The sequence below is a fragment of the Dendronephthya gigantea genome, unplaced genomic scaffold (assembly GCF_004324835.1).
Source record: "Dendronephthya gigantea isolate DGI-Jeju-01 unplaced genomic scaffold, DenGig_1.0 000133F, whole genome shotgun sequence".
NCBI lineage: Eukaryota > Metazoa > Cnidaria > Anthozoa > Malacalcyonacea > Nephtheidae > Dendronephthya > Dendronephthya gigantea.
In genome coordinates this window covers 190750-213302 of record NW_021163143.1, presented here as the reverse complement: position 1 = coordinate 213302, position 22553 = coordinate 190750, and the positions used below count along the sequence as shown (strand labels likewise).

Below are 22553 nucleotides of genomic sequence, written 5' to 3'. Positions count from 1 at the left end.
TGGTGTATCAGATAACTAATCCAGTTATAAAGTACCACTTGCATGAGGGCAGTGGGTGTTGGGGGCCGCAGCCTCTCCACTATAATCTAGATTTACACTTGTGAGTGCGCCAGCGAGAGGTCCCCATTTGGTAATGCCCCTCCCCTCCACTTAAAAGAGGCCCTGAGATTACAATACGACGTTACCGGTAAGTCAGTGAGGCCATTAATACAGTACGAAAAAAAATTGAAACCTGCCAACTATTCACTATTGTATTTATTGTTTACGGGTAGGCTGATCATGGCATAAGCTGTTTTATCCATTTTTTTATTTTGACAATGTTGAATTTAAAAGTCAGTCTGCTTATTTTACAGATTATTATCAGCCACGGCAATTCAGGTGGGATGAAATTATATGTGTGTGTACGAGGCGGATAGTTTCCTTGCAATACCGCCAATGTTGGCAATACTGAGATAAATATTGTTATTATTGTTATATAATTTCATTGTGAGATTGTGTTGTCTCAGTGATTATTTTATGACTACGTGCCAGAAATAAGTATGTTGGAATTATATATCGATCTCAATCATAGATAATCGAATATAAAAAAGATTGATAAAAAATTGAACATGAAATTGCTAAAATGTTAAATTAGAAAATTTAGAAAATTTGTTGAAAAGTTGTCCGCTTCTGTTACCTTTATTAAAATTGCACTTCACTTACTGCGTACTAAATGTGGTTAGAAAAGGTCTACTATAAGTCTATATATGTATGTACTACCTAAAGTTCAATGATATGTACGCGAGTGTCCAATTAAATCACACGAACACCTATAAAAACTGATGGAATTTTGACCGGACAAATTCAAGCACGTTCCCTGAACATTGTTAAATTTTCATGCAAGCAAGGCCAAGGGGTTGAACTAGTAACTGCATGCCAATTCTCACCGGTTCGTTACAAACCTGAAATGCCATTGCTAGAAAAGGTAGTTGCAACTGTTGCATGGTAAAGTTTCAGGAAGTGGTCGAACCATGCACTTTTGCATGAGGTTTGATATATAACAAAAATGAGGGTTTCTCAAAAAACCCAAAATGAAGTTAACTGCGATATCGACCTTTTTGAAGGATATATTCAGTGAATTCGATGATTTATGCGCGGTATGAAAAGGCAGTTATTTAGTTTCACAATGTCAGTCAATGATATACATTAATTTCTGTGGTTCATAACAGCAAGAAATGATGATATATTTTTTAAATGAAGATTATTGACAGAGTGATTTTGAGTGATTCAACTGAATTGTGAGTTGAAAAATGAAAAATCCAATTGATACATTCGTTTTCATTCCAAAACGGTTTCAAACACCGCCAATTTACAATAAAAAGTGAAGCTAACATATATTTCCTCAGTTGGATCGTGTGGACAGAGCGTCTATAAAAAGTAATATAGACAAAAACGATTTTGAAAACGCTCCAAAACGACGGTCGTGTACACAGCCTATAGGCTAATGAAGTTCTATATTTTATGCTTGTGCTTGTGCCTGCGTGCTTGTGAGGTACTGAAAGAATTTTTTTTCCAATTCTAGGCTCATATAATGAAAATAAACATTTTTTCAGGAGAGGTTGCATTGAAATTTTAAACTTATTTCGACTCATGTTTCATGCTCCTCCGTTGGAATGGGACGATTTCCTTGCAGAACGTGCGCAATCCTGGGCATTGTATCTAAGTAATAGACAGGTATATATTTATATATAGTTAACAAACGATCTTTACCTGCAATTAGGTTTAGCCATATATATAGATATATATCTTTCCTATATAGGACAAAAATCAATCAGAGATCAAACGTTCGAAATATGGGGATACTGTATATTGTACTGAAGAAGTTGATAAAATAGACGCTGTGTGTTTTAAAGCGTTTGCTTCTTGGTTCCGAGAAATGGACGATAATTATATGGAGCCAAGCGTAAAACGTGGTAACGTACCGCATCACTGTAGCTACGAATATAGGGTTAAATACTTTTTTGACCACTGTGTCTTTCATGTGTTTGCAAATTGATTTCAAAATCATTTAGGCTAACTGATGTGCAATAAAATGTAATTGTAAGAAATATCCAAGTAACGTTGTATATACATTTTGTTTGTCTTAGTCAAGTCATTATAGCTGCTTTATATTTTTTAGAACAATTTACCCAGATGATATGGAGAGGCAGTAGGAAGATAGGGATTGGTGAGGGCGGGCGAGCAACTGGAAAGTTCTATCTCGTTGCGTCATTTTTTCCTCCAGGAAATATACCTGAATATTTTACGGAAAATGTTTTGAATCGCAGTAAGTGACCGAACTTCAAAGCATTGCTCTCTCGACTGGTGTAATATAAATTTGGAAGAATACATGCATTCAGAATATGGGCCAAAAATAGGCAAAAGAATCAATTAAAAAAATTTCAGCTTTGCCCTATTATCTGAAGGTTTACAGTTTAAATGAAAACAACATCATCCAACGTTTAATCATGAAGGCAGTCGCTCCAGGCTGTGGCTTGAGTAAAAGCTTATAGTTATATAGTTCACATATAATTCATACTGTATTCGCATGCCCATGGAATTAATATATGTATTATATACTATAATAAACTAAATATATCCATATGGGTATGCATATATATATTCTACTGAAATCCCTGCATGAACACTGACCTTCGTTTAGATATTTTCTACATTGGCTGATATAGCTAGCTATATTATGTGGCCTATATAATAGGAGATCTCAGTAGAGTCTTGATGCATTCGATAGATGAATGTATAACAATAATATAGCATATATACATATATGCATGGTATTGCTTAATTCTCTAAATAATTGTACTCAGAAAAGAAAAAGTTTCCAAAACATTAAATGTAATATTTTTTATATAAGCCAAAATTCCCTTATCTTGCATCTTGAAAATCTGCAAATTGGCACAACCTGGTACTGGACCAAAAGATCACTCTAATGCAAAACAGGAAGCTTCTTTGCTGACAAACCTATTGGGTGGAAATGCAAATTTCTTTTCCAACAGTTCTGAACCATGTGTCTTACCAAATGCTACGCTCAGTCGCAGATGTGAATACAGAGATGAAGGTAACTATATTTATATAATATAAACAGGGACACCGGGACAGGGGGGCGCAGGGGCAGCTGCCCTTCTTTCCTTTTACACCATCAGGGGTAATTAAGTACAGTCTGGCCTTTTCAGACTTTGTGCATGCGAGCAATATTATCAAATCTTAATGATTTTTTTTGTACTTGTAACATGAGTAAGTAAAAGGCGACTGCACTTCATTTCATTTCACCAACTTCTTTTTTAATTCCGCCAGCGATTGAAGGAAGTTTGCTACAGAGGCAGAAAGAAAAAACAAGAGATGGTACGGGACGTGGTACCAAAGGTTAGACTGTTAAAAAAGTAGCTATCATGCATATTTGCAAATGCGTGTGATCATTGTGATGTGCACATGCAAAGTGATGTGATTGCAAATGCATGTGATGTGCACAAAGAAATGCAATTTTTATTACTTCATTAATGGAGATGTTCGTCCGGTGCATGTCAGTTGGGTATAAAAATAAATTATACTGATTAAAGTTCGGTGAAGTATATAAATTGTCCGGACAGAATTTCAATTCAAACGACAAATTATACCAATTGCAAATGAACTGAAAAATCTATTTTTGATATATTTCTCCTGCAGCAGTCCGAGAACTTTTCGTGCAAGCTCTTGGAAGGATAGTAAATAGCACGAAATATTTTGGAAGAGAAAACAAAGAAGTTGATAAACTGATTGAATCAAGAGGGACTGAAGTTCATGCGGACATCACAAAAAATAAACTGAAACTGAGTAGTGAACAAAGTCAAAGTAGCAATGTGCAGAGACCATCGTTTAAAAACCCGAATACTTTGTCTGTGAGTATAATGGCCGAGAATACTCATATAGCCGGCACACAAGCAGGTAAGATTAATGATCTATTAGTGTATGCCTGTGTCATGTGGTCTGGGTATATCGATAGTCAGCCCGGTTGATAGAAGCAAAATTTACTTTATTTATAGCTAGTAAAGTACTACGAGGAGAGATATTTGTAACCGCCATTGAAGCACTGCGGGGCACATTGAATGATGTAATAAGTTGATCAAGTTCTATTTTATTTTTCACAATTCACATATCTGATGTTTTTAAACATTTTTGCCTCCCAAAAAAAAAAGCTCAAAAATGTATAATGATGTCTCAATTCTTCAACATTTCTAAAACAATGTAATACAATGTACTGATGCAGTAGATAACGCTTCAGTTAACTCTTGGAACGTATCCTCAGTTTGGCGATTTAATATCCGGTTAAAGTTTGACTGACGGATTTCCTTCTAGATCTTTAAAGCTTCATGTCCATTGATAGTTGGCACTTGGCAGTCAAGTTTTTCTTTTCAATTTAGGGATTGAAGAAGAAATTGAATTGACCCCAAGCACAGCGGGCGATGATACGTCGAAAGTAATGGTAGTTTCTGTTCCTGAGCCCATAACGACACAAGACTCGCCTTCAGTGCCAGAAAATCCAAAAGTAGCCGTTCCTTGAGATTCTGACCAGAATTAAATGTGAATGTTTGTACGTTTTAAATATGTTACAGTGCAGTAATGCACGCCTTTAATCGTGTTCAGCTTTCCGTTAAAGCGGATCTAGCGTATGGATGTTGCTTTTGATACGTTTTGCTACTACAATCCTGGTACTATTGGCACAGTACTTGTGACAATTAACCAAAACTTAGTTTGTTGCTTGATAGCCTTGATTGGCTGATCAAGTTGTCTTATCCGCGAATCATAAGTACGTATGGGTCTTAGTTATAGAGCTGGGGATCTCACTCCCTCCCCGTTCTTCATGAGTTTCATCTTACCTGACACAGGCATGTGGATTATACGCTACAATACCATAGACAATCCAAATAACATGTTTTGTCTATGGTTATACGCTACAGAACATACAACTATCCTCAGAAACGGTTCCTAACTGAGGAGGTGTTCCTGACGATAATAGCTTGCTCCTCTGCCTCAGTGCCGTAATATAGCTTTTTGAAATCTGGGCAGGGTTTTACGTTTACCTGAAATTGTATTAGCCCTAAGTAACATAATCATGATAACAGAATAAAAATGTTTCGTTTGGTTTGGCTAGATTACTCGACCTGATAACGGCGGCGATGCTGTCATCACTGCTGTCAGGCGACATCTTTTGAGGACCTTGAGGTCTAATAAATAATGCATGTTTACTATAATCAGGCCTGGTTTAAAGATCATGTCGATTCAATTTCTTCGCGACAGTTTTGGGAAATGGTTTAAAGATTTGCGTTCATTAACCAAGTTGGTTGATGAATCATTTGTAAATAAATATTGGGATGTCGCCCAAAACTCCTGGAAGAGAGCCTCGTGTAACGAAATATTATTGCAGTTGTCTGTGCCACTTTACCACTTGATGCAAGAACAACAACGGTATGTTGCACATATTGGTGTTGATTTCTCTCACGTAACAAGAAAACTACACAGTTTTATAGAAGAGTGTTTGCTTCGTCGTGCAGACGCGGAATGTTTACAAAAGGTGGTTGAATATGAAAGTGTAGGCGAGCTATATACAGCTTTCATCGGCGCTGCTCAAAGATTCTCAACTGTTTACATAAAAGATGACAGCGATGGAAATCTATATTTTGTCTGCAGTAATGCATGGGAATTCTTGAAAGTAAGTGGTGTCTTGTAAAACTGCAGAGGCCTATAAGGATGTGTTAACTGTTAAACGTTTAGGCTGATAATTTTTGACTCTGGAAGAAGACAAATATCCAAGAATAGTTAGAATAGCCGTCTACATAAATGTTCAGCAAATATGATAACGAGCTGATTAGTCTGGACTTTGGACTCGTAGACCAGCTTACAGCAGCCAGTTCACACAGATAAATTTGCTGCAATTTTAGGTGCAAATGGCTTTTAAGTTTTAAACATATAAACCAGTGTTACAAACAGGCAGCCATTCATTACATACTAATTCACATCACTCAAAGGAAGAAAGTCAGGCCTAAACGTGCATCAAGAATGAATGGCCTGTGCTATGTGTAAACTTCCCTCAAGGCTTCTTTAATAGTAGTAACAGGAAGTGTAAAGTAAGGTATGAAAGTTTTGATAGAACCTGATGTTAACATGATATTCATGGTATCATTTTTTTTCATACAAATCAGACAAATAGTACACAGTATTCAGCACATTTTGCCCATTTGATTTCACTACAGAAACAAAACCTCAACCAAAGAGTATAAAATCTATTTTAATATTCATTGTATAAACATAGCATATACTAACGTTTTACTTTTATATTTCAAATGTAAATAAGTATTGAAAAGCTCTAAGCTATGCAGAATTGTATAATATATAGTAATAATAATAAAAACCCCATTCCCATGCAGGTTATTTCATTTCCAGTTGTAAACCCCATTTCAAGTTGTAATAGGTTTGTTGGTAAGACATTTACATAAATGGTTTATATATCTTCTTTCCCAGGAGGCTAACGCTTGTCTATTTCTTTCACAGAATCTAGCCCAAGGTAAAAGTAATGTTGCAACTTGTAATGCTGCGACAAATGTTCAAAATGCTTGCAGAGCAACAAATGATTGGGTTTGTTCTCAAATAAAAGAATTAACTTCACAGTTCATGGATAATGCTGAAAAAATCCTTGTTGCAATGTTTGATGTTTGCAGCAACAAAGAATATTTGCAAGCGCCATGGTCAACATCATCAAACCTGGCATATCTCCTGGGCAAAATTTTAGAATTTGCTGAGCAATTTTTGGACTATATAGCTTCGTTGACCGCTTTGGACATGGAATTTGAGTTGGAGTTGGGTTGGGTAGATATTGGGGTGGATGAATTTGTGGTGATGGATGTACCAAAGAGGAAGAAAAGAAGACCAGTGGGACAACTTTAAGAATGAATATCATTATTGTAAATAGAAACATTAGGGGGTCTAAGTAAATGGTCAATTGCATGTGTATTTTGAATAATGTACAGAGCTTAATATAAAGGGGATAAAATACGGTGTTTTGCAGCGGGAAATATTATGTAAAATATGTTATATTACTATTAGTAATATAATTTTATTTTTCTTGGCTGGTTATGGTCTATTTTTAATTGAGTCGCGTTTAATTGTTGGCGGCTAATATTTTCACGGAGATCAGTGGCGCATCTAACCAATCAAAACGATCAAAACACTGCATCTGGCGTACTGAAAATGGCGGCGAGTGGCTTCAAAATTTTAATTCTGAACAACTGAAATATTTGCGCTATCCAGGTTTATTTAAATTTGGTCTATATCGTGGTGATTACTAAGCAGATGTAATCAACCCCCTACTTCCTCAGTCTTCCCCTTCCCCAACGATAGGTGTTCAGAACGAAATTGAGTAAGATCAAATCTACCATCGTTCCACAGACTACAACATACACAACCTTGGGTGAATGGGTGGTGCAGGATAAGGGGGGGGGAGGTTTGACATAAGTCTGCCGACAAAACATACCTCATAAAAAACGATTGGAATTGCTCGTTGCACTATAAAACATTACTTGCGTTCGAAAATAAACTCACAGATATATACAGTAACAATGAAGTTTCATTACAGACATATAAGAAGTACATAAAAACATACAATCATATCAGAAATATAAAAACAAGAATTGGCAATTATAACTTTGTGCCTTACGTCTATAACTAATCTAAATCCTCGTCAAGATCTGGATTTTCATCTTCTAAAGGTATTAAAGAAGATTTCATTAAAATTATTAAATTCGTGAGTTAAATCTGCACATGCACGCTACTTGAAATATATATACGAAGTTTTTCGTGATCTGATATGTTTTGCTAATCAAATCATTTCCATTTTGACAATCAATCTTTTTACATTCAGACTCGGATAAGAAGTTGAGATTACTGCTAGGCTTATTAAAGTTCGTCATACACGTTTCACTGCCAGGCGCCTTACCATTCATCACGGCCTGTACACGGACCTGTGATTAGAGTTGGAAGACACACTTTCCTTTACCATTCTCTACAACACATTTCTGACCAGGTTGACATATGGAGAACCGACACGGGTTTGGCGGCGGCACTATAAAATCAAATTAGAATATGGCAATATTGCTGTAATATTTCAAACGGCAGCGTGCGCAGGTTTCAACAGTATTGCAGACTGCAGAGGAGCAAACTTCAGAAACTGCAAAATGGCCCACTACGGTGGTGGATTCTTACGTGGATCTCCGCATTTCACTTTATGACCACGATAATAAAAATCGGCGAAGCATCCCCCACAGTAATTATTAATACATTTTGCGATCGGATTGTTAAAACAAACTTTCCCGTCACAAGGAGCCTTTTTACACTGATGAATTGTCAGAGGCGGAGGACAATCTGGAAAGAATAACAAAACGTGATGATGATTACAATAACATAATGGATGATTATCAAATATCATAATAGATGATAATCAGACAACATAATAGATGCATGATAATGATGTTACTCAGCAGCCTCATTTGGTTCCACCGCGACTCATTTGCTGTATTTTTTGTAATTCCTATTTTACGTTCAGTGCAATATATTATTAAGCTGGATGGAGATTACGATTTTATTCTTACCACAGTTGACTTTTACATCACCAAGGTAGAAATCAGCGTTACACCCACCACAGTAGTTATTAACACATTTTGCACCAGGATAGAGTGAGCATTTTGCATTCTGACAGGGAGGAATGACGCAATAGTGTAATGGTTTGTTATAAGGGCACGGCGGTCCTATATATGAAAATATCAGGATAAAAATATCTATACTTGCATGTCGTCGAACAGCAAACTTCCGATGATCTTCACATGGTAAAGTTAAACTGTGTTTTCTTGATTAAGGTTTAGTAATGATCCTTATTAACTTTTACCTGCATGGGTATTTTTTTTATTTCAAGCAATTACATTTTTACCTGGATCGTCACATTGACGTTTGCAATCTACTTTATCAACAAAATTATTTTTGTTTCCTCCGCAACCTCCGTACACGAAATCATCACATCTTTTAGACGCTGTGTTGTAAAAATATCTTACAAAGTATGCCTTACACAATCCAGTTTCAGCTGGCAGTGAACAAAAAACTGAAATTGAAAGAATAAAAAATATAGATGAAGAGTGAATGCAAATAATAGTTTTTACAGATGATGCGAAATGAGTGTCAGGAGATGTTCGAGGAGAGGATAAAGTGAAGTAGAATACTAATAATACAGGGTGTCCCAAAAAAAAGTCCCCGCTATTGAAATGAAGCTTTTGTTGGAATTTGAATGCATGATCAACGCAGTAGTGTGTAAATAGCATAGTTATTAGGTTGAGGCATTCAAATAAAGCGTCTTGCTTTCAATTGGGTTTATCATAATATTAAGGCAATCAGATTCTAACAAAGGCTTGATTTCAATAGAGGGGACATTTTTTTGGGACACCCTGTACTTTATAAATCATCCATCCTTGTATTGATGATATATTGTACTGATCACCGTACCTGGCTGACAAAAAGGCCTTCTATTTTTCACAATGCACTTTGTTCCTTTTGGGCAATTCGATCTTCTGCATGGGTTCACTGTATTAAGAGAAAAAATACTGATATTTCATAGCATTCATTAACACTCCATGGCCACGATCAAAAGTACAGACCATGTATGCACCCAGTTCGGAATTTGTTCACTGAGTTAGTCCTCATATAACCGGGTATCAAGGTCACATGCAAGCATATCTGTGTAACGTACGTAACTAATTCTGCAGGCTTTGCATGTTTTTTTGTGTCTTGTTTTCGCCGGTTTAAACTTTCTGAATTTAAAGCCCTGCTTGCATGGGGACAACTCGAATGTCTTTGAAAATTTTGTAACGGATATTTTGTGTAGGGTGTATAATAGCTGATGCAGGGTCAATTTTTCGCGAATATTTGCAGCAAATTCCAAACGCGGAAATTGTGCATCTAGCTAGTAAAATAAAATAATCCAACATGCTTGCATAGTAACATGAATTTTGAGTGTGAACTTTCTTTCTACATATCATGATATTTTACCTGGTTTTGGTGGCCAGATCCTTAAACTCTCGCTCAGCGCCTATGAATGAAAATATAGGTCGATTACGCCATAAGTTAGGCTTCTCTTTCATGAGAATATTATGATACTGATACCCTCACCCATGCATGCAGCTTATATATGAATAAAATAGGTTGCATGCCATGTGGTTTAGATTAGTTTTAGACCCAAAGTTAAGTGTTTAATTCCTCAAGAATACTTACCCTGCATGCATGGGCATTTAAGACTCTATCGTGTGATGAATACCTAGCTGTATAGTCCGCCAGCATGCATATTCAAATCGAGTCATTTAAGTGGAACAGGCTATAACAAGACTTTTTTCATCACAGATTCAATTCCCTTCGTGTTCGTTTCTATCATGCAGTAAAATTGTAAACCCTATGTATTAATTAATGCAAGGAATATAAAATATAGCGACTTACCATCATCGCAAAAACCACCAGCGTGATGTGCAAAATCGATTGCATTTTTTCTCCAATAAACTAGCAAGCCGTCTTCTTTATAATATTAATATTCGAGATTGTATCTCCTCTTTACAATCATGCAACCTAAAAGATGGTTGATTTATCATTATCAGAACAGTTTTAATCATGTCCTTGATGACGTAGATATTGAGTCATTTGAGTGTGGGGGAAGTGTAATTCTATTGGAGGAGTAGGTATGTTTAAACTTATTTACACCGCGGGATTAAACCGCTTGGAGCACCTTGAAGCATTGACGTATGATGTTTGTGTCGGAAACGGAATGTTGCTTGAAAAATCACCTGTCAATCAGAAAAACAAAACTCAATCAGTCTCACTTTTGATGCTAAATTTATACGCATATGCATGTATATTGGTTATCGATGACTTGTACTACCAATCCTTCTCATATTTGCCAAGTGCTGAATGCATGTGATAATTGTCAGTGTTGAAACGATGATTACAATTATAGAAACTTTAAAAGATTAATGACGTTTACATATACCTATGTTCTAAAGAAAAAATACATTGTATATACATGCATCTTAGGAAGTCGACATTGAGCACACAACAAGGAGGGGAAATGGGCAAGAAAGAGAATAGGGGAAATAAAGGAAAGTCCGGAAACTTACACTTAACAAACGGCTGCATGGTGTTGTTATCTTTGCAAGCAGTTTATAGACAGGCTCTCGTAAAAGTACCGAAGAAGAAAATTGTATTGCAAGGGTTTAAATATGTATAGTTAAAGAAAAGACTCATGATATCAAAAATTATTTTCGCTTATATAAGATGTGACTATTATTACATGTGATGCCATTATACTTTCTTATTGAACGAGCTATACAGGGTGTCCCAAAAAACCAAAATTAATGAAATCAGTTAACCTATTGTTAAAATTTGAATGACTTGTTCACTCATTTTTGCCCCATGAGATTGAACGCAACTTATAGAATAGAAAAGTTTAGAAGGGAGACATGTCGAAGGTCATGGTGCTTGAGTTGTAAATATATTGTTATCCAGTATATTTGTAAATTGTAAATATTGTCAATCAAAATAATTTTGGGGTATATATGCATGAAGACGTTTTGCCTGTCATCAAGATTCCTATACGGATGAAACAGACTGTAGTGGACGATTTTTGGTAAGAAATACTTCAGTTTATTCCTGCTCTACTTATATGAAATTGAGCACTCTCTATAGTATTTCGTAAACCTTGCAATGAGAAACAATAAAACAAAATACAACTGCATGTATATAGCTAGGATCAAAGATTTATTGTAATTCAGTTAATTTGTTTACTCTTTAGTTATGATTCTTAAATTAACATGGAGCAGAAAATATTGTAGTGTTAAACACGCTGCGGCCTTGTCAAGTTCACATTGATTGCTATAGCTACTTGATTTTCATCTGCTGGATCAGATCACTGGTTCACAGCTTGCTATTCCATTACGTACAACACATTTAAAGCCGATGAAACATGATATTGCAGCACATTCAGGAGGAAGTGTTGGAGAGACTGGGACACATTTAGCTTTCCTTCTATTCACTGGTACACATGTTGTATCTTGTGGACAAAACGTGAAAGCACACGGGTTGGTGTAACCTGAAAAAAAGGGGGGAAATATTCATATTTCATTTATATAGAGTATCTGGTTTCGATCAATATATCTTTTTAAATGCTTATTGCAAGTTATCGTTTCGAATCTTTGTACATTGCAGTACATTCTAAGGCGGTTTTCCACCAGGCGGAATTTTTTGATCGAACGAAATTTTTCGCTGGATTTTTTTCGAATCTCAATTGTGAGAATTCGACCGTAGTGGATTCCCTTCACAGGTAAGAATTGCAAAGAAAATCGAGGGAAAAATTTCCTTTGATCGAAATTTCCTTCGATCGCCTAGTGGAAAACCGCCTTAAAGTGGGAGGTAGAATCAAGCATTCTCTTAAAGCATTCTCCGGGGCTTGCATTTATAATTTATTTGCTAACTTTCTTTCTACTGATATTAATACTTTACCTGGTTGTGGTTGCTTTATCCTTAAACTCTCGCCTAGCGCCTATGAATGAAAATATATTGTCCCATCATAGTTAGGCTATAATGAAGCACTTCAGTGAAAATACTTCAGTATATATTTTTAGCGACTTACCACGATCATAAAAACCACAAGCGTGATGTGCAGAATAGATTTCATTTTTTTTCCAATAAACTAGCAAACTGCGGCTTCTGTGAATCTCCTCAATACAGTTAACTCAAATGGCTTATTCATCATTATCGGAACAGTTTTTATCATGTCCTAGTGACGTAAATATTACCATTGCAGGGGAAGTGTGTATATAAGTAATTCTTTTAGAGGATGCTTGTAATGTGTGGAGTTATATTCACACCGGAATTTACACTGCTTCGCCTTCCAGCATCTTAAAACTTTGACGTATTTATATGTTTTTGCCGGAAACGGAGTGTTGCTTGAAAAATCACCAGTCAATCTGAAAAACAATTCCCTGAAAGTGTAATTATAGTCAGTACATGCAAATGCCATTGATTTTTACTATTGCTGTATTGCATATGCTGGGATTCGATTGAGAATCGTTATTTCCTCTTCATGATGTGAACATTATAATCTTATCAAAATAAATATCATAAGGACGGTTAATCTTTTTATGCATGGAAGAACTTATTAAATAATATAGTACGTGCACATGTCAACTACTCAAATCCGGTTTTTAAATAACCATTCATTTAAATTTTCTTACTGGCTATGCTATATGTTTTAATTTATATTATCTAATCTGCGATGTCCATTAGGAATGACAATGATGTATCAATTTATCTCATCATTGCCAAATATTGTCTGAGGCAAAAATAGAATACATGTAACAGATCCAAGGAGGTCATTGAGCACACAACAAGAAGGGGAAATAAGCTGGGAGGAAATAAAGCAAAGCCCCACACCTAATTTTAGTGTGCAGTGATAAAAGTAGATAAAATGAGAAATGTGCAGTGATAAATGGTAAATATATGGTTTTCTCAAAAGAACTCACTCTGCTGAGATGGATTCGTCAATAATTGCCCCCTAAAAATGCTGGAAATCAAGTCATAAGGACTCAAAAAGACAAAAAATTTTCTGTGAGAGGCACTGCAGAAGCCCTAAAACGTCCCCATCTTTAAATGACCAATTTCCAATTAGTACCCATTGTATCATGCTCCGCCCCTCTGCTATACTATTGCGATGACATGTGCATTGTCCAGTGATAAAAAATTCTTAAAATTAGCTATGCCATGTGTATGGAGAGTCCGGAAACTTACACTGATAAATTAAGCATCACCAGGGGCTTGGGAGATGATATGTGAATTATTTAAAGTCAAGGATGTGCATTTTTTCTTTATAACTTAAGAGCCATATACTGATATAGCCATAGAGTATTGTAGTATCGGCTTCCCTGGGTACTTTTTGATAAATAAATGTATGAAGGACTGCCGATATTTGTTGTAATTGAAAGAAGATCCGCTCTCTTATATTATGTGCATGACTGATATCACGCATCATTTTTTGAACGCTCTGTGTATGATAAATGTTTGTGACTGTATATATCCAAGATAAACGTATATAAATCTCCCCTTGGCCTTGGGTGTTCTATTGAAACTTGCATCTGGCTGAAGTCATTGGGTGGGTTGTCCATGCAAGTGTGATTTAGAGAGTTCTGAAATGTATACAATTTTTAGGTAAATGAGCTAGAAACGAAAATAAGAAACTATATATTCCGAGAACAAAGGTTTATTACAATCTGGTATTTAGTTTACTCTTTACCTAGTATGTATTTTACATGGAACAGAAAGTATTGTAGTCTTAGATAAACACGCTTCTTTATCAAGTTCACATTGATTGCTATATTGCTTTCCATCTGGAGAACATACTGGATCAAACAGAGCAAGACACAAAGAATTACATTCACAAACTCCTGTTTGCGTATTACAGAAAGAGCCTTGTTGCTTGCAGTCGGTGTTGGATTGACATACTGGTTCACAGCTTGCTTTTCCATTACGTACAACACATTGAAAGCCGGTGAAACATGATACTGCAGCACATTCAGGATGGAGTGTTGGAGAAACTGGGACACATTTAGCTTTCTTTTTATTCACTGGTACACATGTTGTATCTTGTGGACAAAACGTGAAAGCACACGGGTTGGTGTAACCTATAAAAACACGGAAAAACTACTCGTAGCCTGATGGAATTTATATACTGACAGTATATTTGGTTTTCATCAATGTATCGTTACTTTTTTAATGCTTATTGAATAATCATTTTGAGTTTTTGTTGTTTGTATACTGTACCTTTGGTGGGAGGTGGAATAAAACATTCTCCCAATGCCTAAAACGGCAACAACAAAACAAAATATTATAGTGGTGTTTTGTAATCATCAAGGAAAGCAACCTAATTCAATGAAAGCTATCTATTTCATATAAATTGCATGATTATAAATAATTATTACAGAAAGTATATTTAAATATAATCGGCAAAGGTTTAACTTACCAAGAGAGTAAAGCAGAACGCAAGTGGTAAAATAATTTTCATTTTTTCTCGTATTTTGTATTTAATTGCGGGGGTTATTTTCAGTGTCACAACGTTGACTAACACTGCTGATGTATCTTAAGTTCAAAACTCCTTGTTTTATACACTTAATAATTGCAACACAGAACGCATGCTCTTTATTTTTGGTTGTACATTAGGAAAAGGAAGTCCTGCCTCGTCAACATCGGAAGCAACATCGGAACACTCTACAAATAATGGGAGTAACGATCGATGGCTTACGTCAAGATAAAAAACGTGTGTGATGCAAGAAGGTTATTGAAGGACAACTATTAGTAGTGAGCCGTTCGAGTACATCCGTTTAAAATATCAAAAAATTAAAGAATATTATTCGAAAGCAAATATAAAGATGATTTGAGTGAAATCAGTAACAATCGACAACAAAATAATCTAAGGAGGTCATTCAATGAGTCACACAACATGCATGTGGAGGGGAAATAAGCTAGAAAGAGATTGGGGGGAATAAAGGAGAGTCCAGAAACATACACAACAAATTAGGCATCGCCAGGGGCTTAAGATATTATGTGAGTTATTTAAAGCCAAAGGCAAAGATGTGTATTTTCTCCTTCAATAATTTAAGAGCCATAGAGTATTGTAGTATCGGCTTCCCTGGGTACCTTTTGATAAACTAATGTATGAAGGAATATTTGTATATCTAAGATAAACGTATATATGAATCCCCCCTTGATTGTTCTATTGAAACTTGCACCTCAAGTCACTAGGTGCATGGATAATTATTAGTGAGCCGTTCGAGTACCGTTCCATTTAAAAATCAGAAAATTGAAGAATATCATTCAAAAGCAGGGCGCTGTGTTTTACACTTCAAAAGCAAATATAAAGAGTGAAATCAATAACAATCGGCAAAATCATGTTTCAAAGACAAAGGATCTATTATTGATATTGATCTATATTTCAATATTCTAAGACCAGGCAGGACAAAAGCCCGGTCTTAAATTTTCCTTTCGCTATAATTATCGCTACTCTGTCAGTGTTGACGTACCCTTACCGTGTACGGATCACCGATTTGTATATATAATATTTGTTAGGCATCATGCATCAATCATTCAGGTTGCTTCACTAGTGAAAATAATCGCGTTTTCTCTTCCTTTGCAGTAGAATTTATTTATCACTGACAATCAGGTGATTTACAATTACATACGATAACTATTAACCTCCTATATAAGTTCCTTTTTTTCTTTCAATATTCTTTTTTTCGTGATTTCGTTGATATAACAGAGACTAAAGAGAAACGTTTGTGAATAGAAATAATTAGAATTGTACGTTCTGTGGTTCTGACGCTGTGCTGCTCATGAATCAAGCGTCATGCATGCTAATGAATTAAGTCTTCGAAACTCGGCGGCTCATGACTATAACAAGCAAGACAAATTATTGAAAGGCAAAGCAGTAAAAATATATACTGACCTGCGTTAGATATACTTGTGCCTCAGAGCCTCATCCTACAACAGTAAAAGAAAACATACAATAAAATATGTGACTAAAGGTGGCGATGTGGGCCATGCATGCATGTGGCAGTGCATGTTACACGAAATTTCAAGATTTTAACAGATTAGGAATGAATTAAGATCAACGTCGTTTAATAATTTACTGATTATTGATGTACAGACGTTACAGACTGAACGCGACTAAGTATGCATGCTATTGATCGTCATGGATGTCGATATTCATAAAATAACCAGCTATATATAACCTTGTATATGACACTCGAACAAACCCTACTCATCTCACCAGAATGTTTTTATTTAAAATGACTTCGTACCGCGACATGGAACATTAATAATGGTAGTCTTCTTTCTACATGCAGCAGCATCAAGATTACATTGATTGCCGTATCGTCTACCATCTGATCCACACCTAGGGTCGTGTATAGCTAAGCAAAACCGTTGGCATTCACAAACTCCGGTCTTCTGATTACAAAACGACCCTTGCTGCTTGCATCTACGACTGGATGAACAGGTCGGTACACACATCAGCCGGTTATTTCTTACAATGCATTTCGTCCCACGTAAACACGTGACAGCGGCACACAACGGATGAACGGTTGGCAATGGTGTAATGGGTACACATTTTCCTTCTCCATTTTCCACAATGCATCTTGTACCAACCAAGCACAATGTGGCGATACACGGGTTTGCTAACACTATATATAGAGACACTATTGTTTAATCGCTTATTTCTACTCACACTTTACCCACGTAAATTCATATTTTCGTTTTTTAAAATAAAAAAAGCTTATGAACAGTACATGTAAAACTGTTGTGGGTAAACTCAGTTTGAAAGTAAACACTGGGTTGAGGACAGTCTTTAATACATTGCTCTCACCTGGTCTACATATTGCCTCTCCTAGGATAACTTTGCATTCCATGCTTGCATTACAACTCACGTTTGCACAAAGATCTACAAGACAAACATGATCAACCAAACACACTGGCAGACAGTGTAAATTCTACACTGTAGAAATGTTGTGAAATGTTGTTAAAAGGTTATAGAAAATAAAAGACTAGGTTTTTAAGGTGTGTAATTTCCGGACATGCTGTAAGTTGTTGGGGTTCTTCGACCTTTTATTCCAAAATTTTGCAACAAAACAAGTGCTTATCCATTAACGTTTGGCTGAACTTAACGTTTCCATACCATTGCACTCTACTTTCTTATCATTCACATAAAAGTCAGCATTACAACCACCACAATAGTTATTTTTACATCTTGCTCCCGGATAAGCTTGACACTTGGCATTTTGACACGGAGGAACTAAACAGTTAACGAATTGCTGTCCTGGCGGGCAGGCGCCTATATATGATGATAATTTAGTAAATTAAAATTTACAGTCGACTTGTAAATATTTAATATGAGAAATGGGACGATGAAAATGCAGAACGGAAAAGAAAAGAACGTAGAAAGTAAACACAACCTTGACGTCTGCATTGATTATTACATTCTTCTCTTGTCAGAAAGTTGTTTTTGTTGCCACGACAGCCGCCGTAAATGAATCCTTCGCATCTTCCAGTTTTCCTGTTATAGAAGTAGCGTGGCTTTCTTGCTCTGCATGGTCCGGTTTTACTCGGTAGCAAACAAAAATCTGTGCCAAAATAGCCATGAATAAGTAAAAATGACTGCACGGAGTGAAATAATACCGAGCTAATTCGGCTAAATTAGATTCTCTGCACAACACTACGTCTTATTATTCCACTAGCTACTCGCTATTCAAATTGCAAATTGTTTTGTTAAAATATATTTGAATATTACCTGGCCTGCAGAAAGGTTTGTTGTTTTCTGTTCCACATGTTGTCCGTGGGCTGCACTTCACAGCAAGACATGGATTTTCTATTTTTATTCAACATTACTATTATTATAAAGACTAGAAAAAATTTCAGGTGAAATTCAGACTAGAAATAATTTAAGTTGAAATTATTTCTATTGGTATTGGCAAGTTATTTTGAGGCGAACAAAAAACGGTAATTATATGAAGGGAAAGTAGGAATTTTCTGACTCATCGCCCTCTCTCATAGCTTGCTCCCCAGCGATTTTCTTCCATGCATTATTTTGAAAAGCATGTCTTACAAAGACCTGCTCCTCCCTCTTTACCACTGTCAATACAACCCAGCAGGAACTAATCTCAGCTTGTCTCCCCATGCTTCCAATCATCTGGGCAACGCCCTTACTACATGCCCATACCAAGGGGTTCGTTCTAGTTGATGTTTCAAGGCGACGTATAACTAACCACCATACCTGGTGATACGCATACAGGTTTTCCATTTTCAACTTTACATCTTCCATTACCTCCGCATAACACCAACGCACATAGATTACCTACACCAGGGTAATAAAAAAAGCTTCATCTCTCCCCATCTCTCGCCTAAGACCGGCTAAGGAACATGCATTAGAGGCAAATGGAATAAAAGCTTTTTTTTGTTGAAATATGTGACCATGCATGGACCCGAGATAAACCATTGGTTTAGTCATTAATACACTATATCAAATTAAATTAAAAAAATTGAACCGAGTGAAAAAACAATTTATCGCACGTGCATGGTATACAATTAAAGAAATATTCTGCGTACCCGTGGCAGTATGTTTACAACTCTTTTTGCATTGCATTATCGTCTCAAAGTTGTTTTCATTTCCTTCGCAACCTCCGTAATAAAACTTTTCACATTTTGAAGTTGAACTGTTGTAGAAATAACGTTCTATATGTGCCTCACAAGGGCCTGGAACAGCTGGTAAGGTGCACAAGTCTGCAAAAAACATTTTAAGGCAAATCTTGTCATACAAGTCAATAGATAATTCTCAATTTAAATATGTTCTGTTTAATAGGACCAGAGAGTGTGGAAAGAAGCTTAATTAGGGGGTCTATATTAGTGTAATCATGTTCAAATAAGTGTTGAGACGTTCGCCATCAAAATAGATCATTCAGACATATTAATATACGCCCCAAATTAAGCTTCTAACGACGGTCATGTTCAGGACTGCCGCAAGTCAATCGTTGGTTTTGTAGTTTTGCATCAACCCGGGATTGGGCTAACTGCAGCTTTTTAACAATTCTATCAGTTTTATTTTCATCAGAATTGTATATTTGGAATAAAATGAATGAAATTAGATTGATTACCTCTGTCAGTTTTGCAAGTTTCTTCGCAAAACTCTTTTGTCTTGAAATTATTTCTATTACCACGGCAACCGCCATAATAAAACCGTTCACATTGTCGTGTTTGTGAATTGTAGTAAAATCGTAAAATTCTGGCTCTGCACGGACCAACAATTTTTGGTAAAGAGCACGCAACTCCTAAAGGTGGAGAAATACTCATAAAGACCGAAGGCATATTCTTCACGCATCTCAATCTTTGTTTTCAAGACTGAAATGTTTTCAAGTCATACTAAAAGGACCTTTACCTCTTAATACACAAACAGCTTTCTGTTTCACAACTTTGCATATACCTCCACTTCCACAGGATTTGAACTTACAAGGATTAACCTTTCTAGCTGTATAAGTCGAAAAAGTCACTTTGAAAGCCACATTTTATTGGTATTAAGTTAATAATTTGGGGAGAAAAATGCCTTTTCTTTTCAATTATTTCTCAATCTAAGGAAATTTTCATGGAAAGTTACCCCATTTTGTTAATAATCGGCCCTGAGCCGGGTTATACACTACAGGAAATGCAGAAACACTTACCTTGGTTGCAGTCAACTTTTCTTCCTCTGTAAAAGTATTGAGAATCGCAGCCACAAAAGCTAACACAAATGGCTTTAGGATAGGCTTTGCATGACGGACGGAAACATCCTGGGACTAAACAATTGACCGGTTCTTTTATTTGACATGTTGGACCTACATTTGTAACAGAAAACTATAACCGTTAAGAGCTTGCAGCATAGGTCTAGGTGGTGAAAATATATTCATAGCAGGATAGATAGTAACGAGCTCCCTCACACCTAGACCCATTGAGTGGAGGGTCTTAATCTTCTCGTTTCAAATGAAACGTTTCCGTGACGGTATTTGTACATAAGAGTTTGATTTTGAATATTTTATCTTAATTCTTAAATACTGAATTCCATTCATTCAGAACTTTCTCATTGATGAGAAACATACGAGAGGGACAAAATTTAAATCCTACATAAGCACTGTTGAGTGTGAATGAGCTTTTGATCACAGGTTTTAAGGGAAGTGTCCGGGAGGGAATGGTAAGAGACAGAAATTAAGTTCAAGTTAGGGCTCCATTTTCCTCCGAAAAGCTCTGCCTAGTTTTTTAAGTGAGTTGTTATACCCATATAAGACTTTATATTCTTACATTTTCCGAGCTTCACAATTTTAATACTCTTCCTGCTTCTCAATCTTGCACGATTAAGCTCACAGACACCCCGATAGGTTTTTCCATCAGAACCACATATGATTGGGAACTTGATACGACATGGTCTGTACCTTCGTCTTAATCCTAAATTATGCATATATTTTGAATTATTAAAGGCAATTACCCGCCACAATAATAGATGATTTTTCCAAGTAGAGACCAAAATTAAGGACATCAATCCTCAGTCGAAGGAATATTCAGGTGCGTCGCATGCATTTTGGTAACCAAAATTTGAGTTATCATACTAAATTTCTTATTAATTCTTCCTGCATTCTCAAGAAACATCTTACATGTGCATCATCCAAGCAGTACTGAGACCTAATTTTCGTTCAATGGGGTTATATACCAGAACAAGCTGAGAACATTTCTCTGATAACGCACTAAAATAATACGCGTTAATAAGATATATGAACGTGGTCGCCTCATGGACTCGCTGGTGTCACTGCGTGCTCGAACATGATCGGAGTCACGATCCAGCCATGCGGCAAAGGCACGACTCACGAGTATGACAGCGTTAAATGGCTGTTACAATGATCCATTTTTTTGGCACGAACTCTAAATTATGCTGTGTGAGGACGCGTACTTAAAAATTTCCGGCTGCGAACCGGTTGCGTCTTTGCTATTCAAAATACGCTGAAACACTCTTCTTCGTGCTTAATCCGGTGTTTGTCACATTGCCGGGATGACGTATTTATTTAAACCTTGTAATACGTTGGTGTTTTTCGTTACCCTAATGCATGGTGATCGCAAGCTCGCAAGACCCACATTACACAAATTAATAATTTTCCTGCACTACACAGCCTATACTTGAATATATCTAAAGTAGGAAACAGCTCGGGATGATTATTCAACGTTAATGAGGTCCCCTGTGGAGTTATGATTGCTATAGCTCTGTACGAGTAACCTGAAATGAAGATTTTCAAGTTTTTTAATTTAATCAAGACTATAAAAATGATTTCGTTCTTCGTGTAATATAATGATATTGAACACTGATCTTGTGTTGATGAAAGCAAGTTCATATCCGTTGCATCAGGATAGTTGCTGCCGGCATAGCCTATAGCTGTTATTTAATTAATAAAATGACTATCGAAACTGCATGCCATAAACTTACCAAAACCTAAACCTCCTTTTCGGAAGCCATAACATTGTGTGAATGTCTGAAAAAAGGTGAAATAGTAAATTGTACGTTTCTACGTTGCATAATCCGGTTGAACTGAAATACATCAGATCAGTGACGCTACAGACTTCACTGAATGACGTCGTTAAAAATTTCACTGAAAGAAACTTACGAAGACAATCAAAACCACTGTGATATGAAAAAGAGACTTCATTTCGTCCTCTGTCAGGTAACTAATAAAACTTCGCCTTCAGTGTCTTGACCTTATGCCTGGGTTCAGTTTTATGACTTTAATTTCCGTCTTTTGTTAAATATCTGATTTTCTTTGTTCATTTTTCTCTGGCACAAATATCCGGATGTACCTACTTGTTGTCCAACAATATTATTTTACCATAACAGATATATCGTTCAGTGTTCA

The 22553-nt window shown here is 36.2% G+C and overlaps 5 protein-coding genes and 1 long non-coding RNA gene across 8 annotated transcripts; 2 read left to right on the top strand and 4 right to left on the bottom strand.

Moving 5' to 3' along the window:
- Positions 1 to 22: 22 nt before the first annotated feature.
- On the top strand, positions 23 to 1946 carry LOC114536291. Its single transcript, XR_003688418.1, has 3 exons — positions 23 to 187; positions 354 to 1713; positions 1799 to 1946. It is a non-coding gene; the product is annotated as an uncharacterized LOC114536291 (long non-coding RNA).
- A 222-nt stretch (positions 1947 to 2168) lies between these two features.
- LOC114536337 lies at positions 2169 to 7132 on the top strand. Of its 3 annotated transcripts, none has more exons than XM_028557699.1 (6): positions 2169 to 2305; positions 2891 to 3094; positions 3331 to 3399; positions 3700 to 3957; positions 4434 to 5478; positions 6562 to 7132. In XM_028557699.1, the coding sequence occupies exons 1-5, from the start codon at positions 2173 to 2175 to the stop codon at positions 4571 to 4573; spliced, it is 804 nt and encodes a 267-aa protein (XP_028413500.1). In that variant the 5' UTR covers positions 2169 to 2172; the 3' UTR covers positions 4574 to 5478; positions 6562 to 7132. The 3 variants fall into 3 exon arrangements, with proteins under 3 accessions (XP_028413500.1, XP_028413499.1, XP_028413498.1); XM_028557698.1 differs by having other exon boundaries at positions 4434 to 5722; XM_028557697.1 differs by lacking the exons at positions 2169 to 2305; positions 2891 to 3094; positions 3331 to 3399; positions 3700 to 3957 and having other exon boundaries at positions 4571 to 5722.
- Positions 7133 to 7615: 483 nt separating this feature from the next.
- On the bottom strand, positions 7616 to 10691 carry LOC114536300 (uncharacterized protein ZC84.1-like). Its single transcript, XM_028557635.1, has 8 exons — positions 10540 to 10691; positions 10099 to 10138; positions 9556 to 9633; positions 8990 to 9157; positions 8655 to 8810; positions 8269 to 8427; positions 8003 to 8128; positions 7616 to 7769 (listed from the first exon to the last, which is right to left on the bottom strand). The coding sequence occupies exons 1-7, from the start codon at positions 10582 to 10584 to the stop codon at positions 8034 to 8036; spliced, it is 741 nt and encodes a 246-aa protein (XP_028413436.1). The 5' UTR covers positions 10585 to 10691; the 3' UTR covers positions 7616 to 7769; positions 8003 to 8033.
- Positions 10692 to 11831: 1140 nt separating this feature from the next.
- Positions 11832 to 12865, bottom strand: LOC114536303 (probable spore coat protein DDB_G0283555). Its single transcript, XM_028557637.1, has 3 exons — positions 12722 to 12865; positions 12592 to 12631; positions 11832 to 12181 (listed from the first exon to the last, which is right to left on the bottom strand). Exons 1-3 carry the CDS (start codon positions 12764 to 12766, stop codon positions 11994 to 11996), a joined length of 273 nt encoding a protein of 90 aa, XP_028413438.1. The 5' UTR covers positions 12767 to 12865; the 3' UTR covers positions 11832 to 11993.
- Positions 12866 to 14351: 1486 nt separating this feature from the next.
- Positions 14352 to 15414, bottom strand: LOC114536301 (WAP, Kazal, immunoglobulin, Kunitz and NTR domain-containing protein 1-like). The gene is made up of 3 exons (XM_028557636.1): positions 15107 to 15414; positions 14908 to 14944; positions 14352 to 14768 (listed from the first exon to the last, which is right to left on the bottom strand). The coding sequence occupies exons 1-3, from the start codon at positions 15146 to 15148 to the stop codon at positions 14377 to 14379; spliced, it is 471 nt and encodes a 156-aa protein (XP_028413437.1). The 5' UTR covers positions 15149 to 15414; the 3' UTR covers positions 14352 to 14376.
- Positions 15415 to 16102: 688 nt separating this feature from the next.
- On the bottom strand, positions 16103 to 22402 carry LOC114536299 (papilin-like). Its single transcript, XM_028557634.1, has 15 exons — positions 22308 to 22402; positions 22130 to 22175; positions 20959 to 21102; positions 20346 to 20498; positions 20066 to 20155; positions 19785 to 19958; positions 19240 to 19413; positions 18908 to 18988; positions 18425 to 18502; positions 18090 to 18257; positions 17813 to 17968; positions 17504 to 17578; positions 16941 to 17321; positions 16586 to 16620; positions 16103 to 16402 (listed from the first exon to the last, which is right to left on the bottom strand). Exons 1-14 carry the CDS (start codon positions 22347 to 22349, stop codon positions 16616 to 16618), a joined length of 1767 nt encoding a protein of 588 aa, XP_028413435.1. The 5' UTR covers positions 22350 to 22402; the 3' UTR covers positions 16103 to 16402; positions 16586 to 16615.
- Positions 22403 to 22553: the final 151 nt, after the last annotated feature.

Coding starts and splice junctions, on each gene's coding strand:
- LOC114536337 (XM_028557697.1), top strand. CDS start 5,252: ATGTTTACTATAATCAGGCCTGGTTTAAAGATCATGTCGATTCAATTT. Junction 5,723..6,561: donor ATGCATGGGAATTCTTGAAA/GTAAGTGGTGTC, acceptor TTTCTTTCACAG/AATCTAGCCCAAGGTAAAAG.
- LOC114536300 (XM_028557635.1), bottom strand. CDS start 10,584: ATGCAATCGATTTTGCACATCACGCTGGTGGTTTTTGCGATGATG. Junction 9,158..9,555: donor AAGGCCTTTTTGTCAGCCAG/GTACGGTGATCA, acceptor TTTCAATTTCAG/TTTTTTGTTCACTGCCAGCT. Junction 8,428..8,654: donor TGATGTAAAAGTCAACTGTG/GTAAGAATAAAA, acceptor TATTCTTTCCAG/ATTGTCCTCCGCCTCTGACA.
- LOC114536303 (XM_028557637.1), bottom strand. CDS start 12,766: ATGAAATCTATTCTGCACATCACGCTTGTGGTTTTTATGATCGTG. Junction 12,632..12,721: donor TTGTGGTTTTTATGATCGTG/GTAAGTCGCTAA, acceptor TTTCATTCATAG/GCGCTAGGCGAGAGTTTAAG. Junction 12,182..12,591: donor GATAAAGCAACCACAACCAG/GTAAAGTATTAA, acceptor CCTTTTTTTCAG/GTTACACCAACCCGTGTGCT.
- LOC114536301 (XM_028557636.1), bottom strand. CDS start 15,148: ATGAAAATTATTTTACCACTTGCGTTCTGCTTTACTCTCTTG. Junction 14,945..15,106: donor CGTTCTGCTTTACTCTCTTG/GTAAGTTAAACC, acceptor TTGCCGTTTTAG/GCATTGGGAGAATGTTTTAT. Junction 14,769..14,907: donor TATTCCACCTCCCACCAAAG/GTACAGTATACA, acceptor GTGTTTTTATAG/GTTACACCAACCCGTGTGCT.
- LOC114536299 (XM_028557634.1), bottom strand. CDS start 22,349: ATGAAGTCTCTTTTTCATATCACAGTGGTTTTGATTGTCTTC. Junction 21,103..22,129: donor AAAAGGAGGTTTAGGTTTTG/GTAAGTTTATGG, acceptor TGCATAATTTAG/GATTAAGACGAAGGTACAGA. Junction 20,499..20,958: donor AATTGTGAAGCTCGGAAAAT/GTAAGAATATAA, acceptor TTACAAATGTAG/GTCCAACATGTCAAATAAAA.